This window comes from Procambarus clarkii, chromosome 54, assembly GCF_040958095.1.
Source record: "Procambarus clarkii isolate CNS0578487 chromosome 54, FALCON_Pclarkii_2.0, whole genome shotgun sequence".
Lineage (NCBI taxonomy): Eukaryota > Metazoa > Arthropoda > Malacostraca > Decapoda > Cambaridae > Procambarus > Procambarus clarkii.
This window is the reverse complement of record NC_091203.1, coordinates 358,963-361,363: the sequence shown is the minus strand read 5'-3', so window position 1 is coordinate 361,363 and position 2,401 is coordinate 358,963. Positions and strand designations below refer to the sequence as shown.

General features: G+C 39.0%; 1 protein-coding gene across 1 annotated transcript; it reads right to left on the bottom strand.

The window, feature by feature from the left end:
* Positions 1–524: 524 nt before the first annotated feature.
* Positions 525–2,033, bottom strand: LOC138352572 (uncharacterized). Its single transcript, XM_069305061.1, has 4 exons — positions 1,350–2,033; positions 1,075–1,188; positions 793–921; positions 525–679 (listed from the first exon to the last, which is right to left on the bottom strand). Exons 1-4 carry the CDS (start codon positions 1,546–1,548, stop codon positions 525–527), a joined length of 597 nt encoding a protein of 198 aa, XP_069161162.1. The 5' UTR covers positions 1,549–2,033.
* Between the last annotated feature and the right edge of the window lie 368 nt (positions 2,034–2,401).

The window sequence follows — 2,401 nt, the reverse complement described above, 5'->3', positions numbered from 1 at the left end:
AGCAAGGCATATGTATGCAGCTAAACATTGGATCAAACATATATTTTGTTCGCCTTTAGGGTTGAAAATATGTCTCGAACCACGCAATATCTGGATAAGGCACGTATTCCCAAGACGGATGGGATGTGAAGCTATGAATTGATATAAAAACCAGAAATGCTCTGTATACCTAGACTCGAACCTTCTGTCTCGGCAAAGAACTCTTCTAACTTATTATCCAATTCAGCATCCATTGATCTACGACAACACTAGCCTCATGCCTAGATACAGTGCGTTGCTCGGCCCTTATAGGTAACTCTCCCTCAAAATCAGGTTCATTTTCTTGATTAAGCCGTTGTAAATTAAATGTAAAATCAGGGTATATCAAGAGGGCAGGAGGGAAATTGGGGTGAACGGCATCAAACAAGGATTCTATTTGCTGAATAAAATAATCACGATATATAGTCAAATAATGGGCAGGATCTCCTTGGGCATGATCTGGGATGCTATATGAATGGCGTATGTACCCCCCATTGAAATTATTATCACTTCAAGACTTCGGGTTGAGGAGGAAGTAAAACATCTACCTGCTGCTGCTGTTCCTGAGGTGGTGGAGAATTAGCGATAGTCTGGCTGGCTTCCACATCTGAATCAGCTTCCCAAACCAAATGCAGGGAGTCCTCATCCTCTAGATGGCTACCTAGAGTAAAAAGAATTGAGATTTTTAATAAAAAATAATATAAATTTAATATAGGAATGTTTACAAATAAATAATGCAAGGTTATGGAAATAATCACTGAGGATGATACTTACGATCTAGACTTGGCCTGCTATTGTTACTATCTTCTAATGGCGGTGTACGAGCTTGACTAGTGCTAGGTTCTCCAACCTCATTCCCTCCTCCACGAGGATATTCCTCATCCAACTGTTCAACAGATGATCCTGAAAAAAAAAAAAAAACATTAATTATTTTTTGTAGATGTTAGTTAGCATTCATAACATATTTTTAAATGACGGATTATTGATGGGAATAGTGCAATATTATCTCAGATTAATAAAATTAATAATGAATACTGATGATGGATATTAACTTACTTTCGCTCTGAGGTGATGAAGCTTCTGAGGTCTCAGAATCGGATCTGGTGTTAGACTCTATATAGTCATCAACATCCAGATTCATACAAAATGGACAGGTTTCGGGGTTGCGACCTGTGGATCACAGTAATATTACTTATGCGAATAAAAACAATATTACTGAAGCTGGTAGGCAATATTTTTTTTTATAAAATATCACATGCTGCTGGTGTAATTCTATATAAAATCATTTGATCATAAACGAAGCAAGTGTTGCTGATATTAATATTACTCACGACTGGTGCAGAAGATTTTGGAACACGAGGTGCAGACTGCATCATAATGTCCACGAGGGATATTAACACACTGGGGACAGCATAACACACACTCACGACGCGAGTTGGCTGTATATGAGATATGACATTCTATGCACCTTACTTCGCACAAGTGCAATTTCCCCTGCTTTGGCTTATTGCAGAAAGGACAAGTTTCCATGGTTGCGTATTGTTGTTGAATAATACAGAGGTCTGGTGAAATGTCCAGGAGCGATGTTGGCTGCTTGTGCTGGCTGGGAGAGCTAGAGATGTACTGACCTATTTGACTGGGGAATGGCGGCCAGGTCAGCTTACCTGCTGTGCTGCCAGACGTACGATGCTTCTAAAAATTGCGGTACGACATTTGGGCATCTATTCTAGTTTTGAACTTATTACTGCATAATGAATGATTACAGTCGCAGATGACTAAAATGTATATTCTTAAACCTCTGAATAGGTTAGGTGGGGATGGTTAGTCTAGTCATTTTTGATTAATAACATCAAATACAAATGCCAGTAGGACGCCAAAGGTAGCATTGGTTGTCTGGTGACGTCATACATAGCTAACCAGTAAGGTACTGTAATACCTTCACACCTATATGCTAATGACCATCAATACATTAACCCTATACCTGAGCTCGCTTTACACGATGTCACTAAATAACAACAATAACTGTTCTGTAGAATGTATTTGTTTGTTATAAATAATATGTTAGGTTAGGTTAGGTTAGGAAGGTTTGATCGGGTTTATGAATAACAGAAAATATAAGTAATGAGCGAAAATACGAGCTATTGTAGCTGAATATCAACTCTGATGAAGCACAGAGTATAGGTGAGGTATTAAGCCAGATTAAGAGTTCACACTTATGTGTGAACCTCCTGGGATCCGCATTCAGCGCGCCTCGCGCCACATTAGGGATGATGACGTCAGAAACGAAGGCCTTATTTCAAAACATGAGAGGCTTGCTTTTCATTGAAGTTACCATGCCTGGCAGGGGACTGTTTTCATACAAATGAAAGATAGTAAGTTTTCA

Coding starts and splice junctions, on each gene's coding strand:
- LOC138352572 (XM_069305061.1), bottom strand. CDS start 1,548: ATGGAAACTTGTCCTTTCTGCAATAAGCCAAAGCAGGGGAAATTGCAC. Junction 1,189..1,349: donor CAAAATCTTCTGCACCAGTC/GTGAGTAATATT, acceptor TGTGATCCACAG/GTCGCAACCCCGAAACCTGT. Junction 922..1,074: donor TTCATCACCTCAGAGCGAAA/GTAAGTTAATAT, acceptor TTTTTTTTTCAG/GATCATCTGTTGAACAGTTG.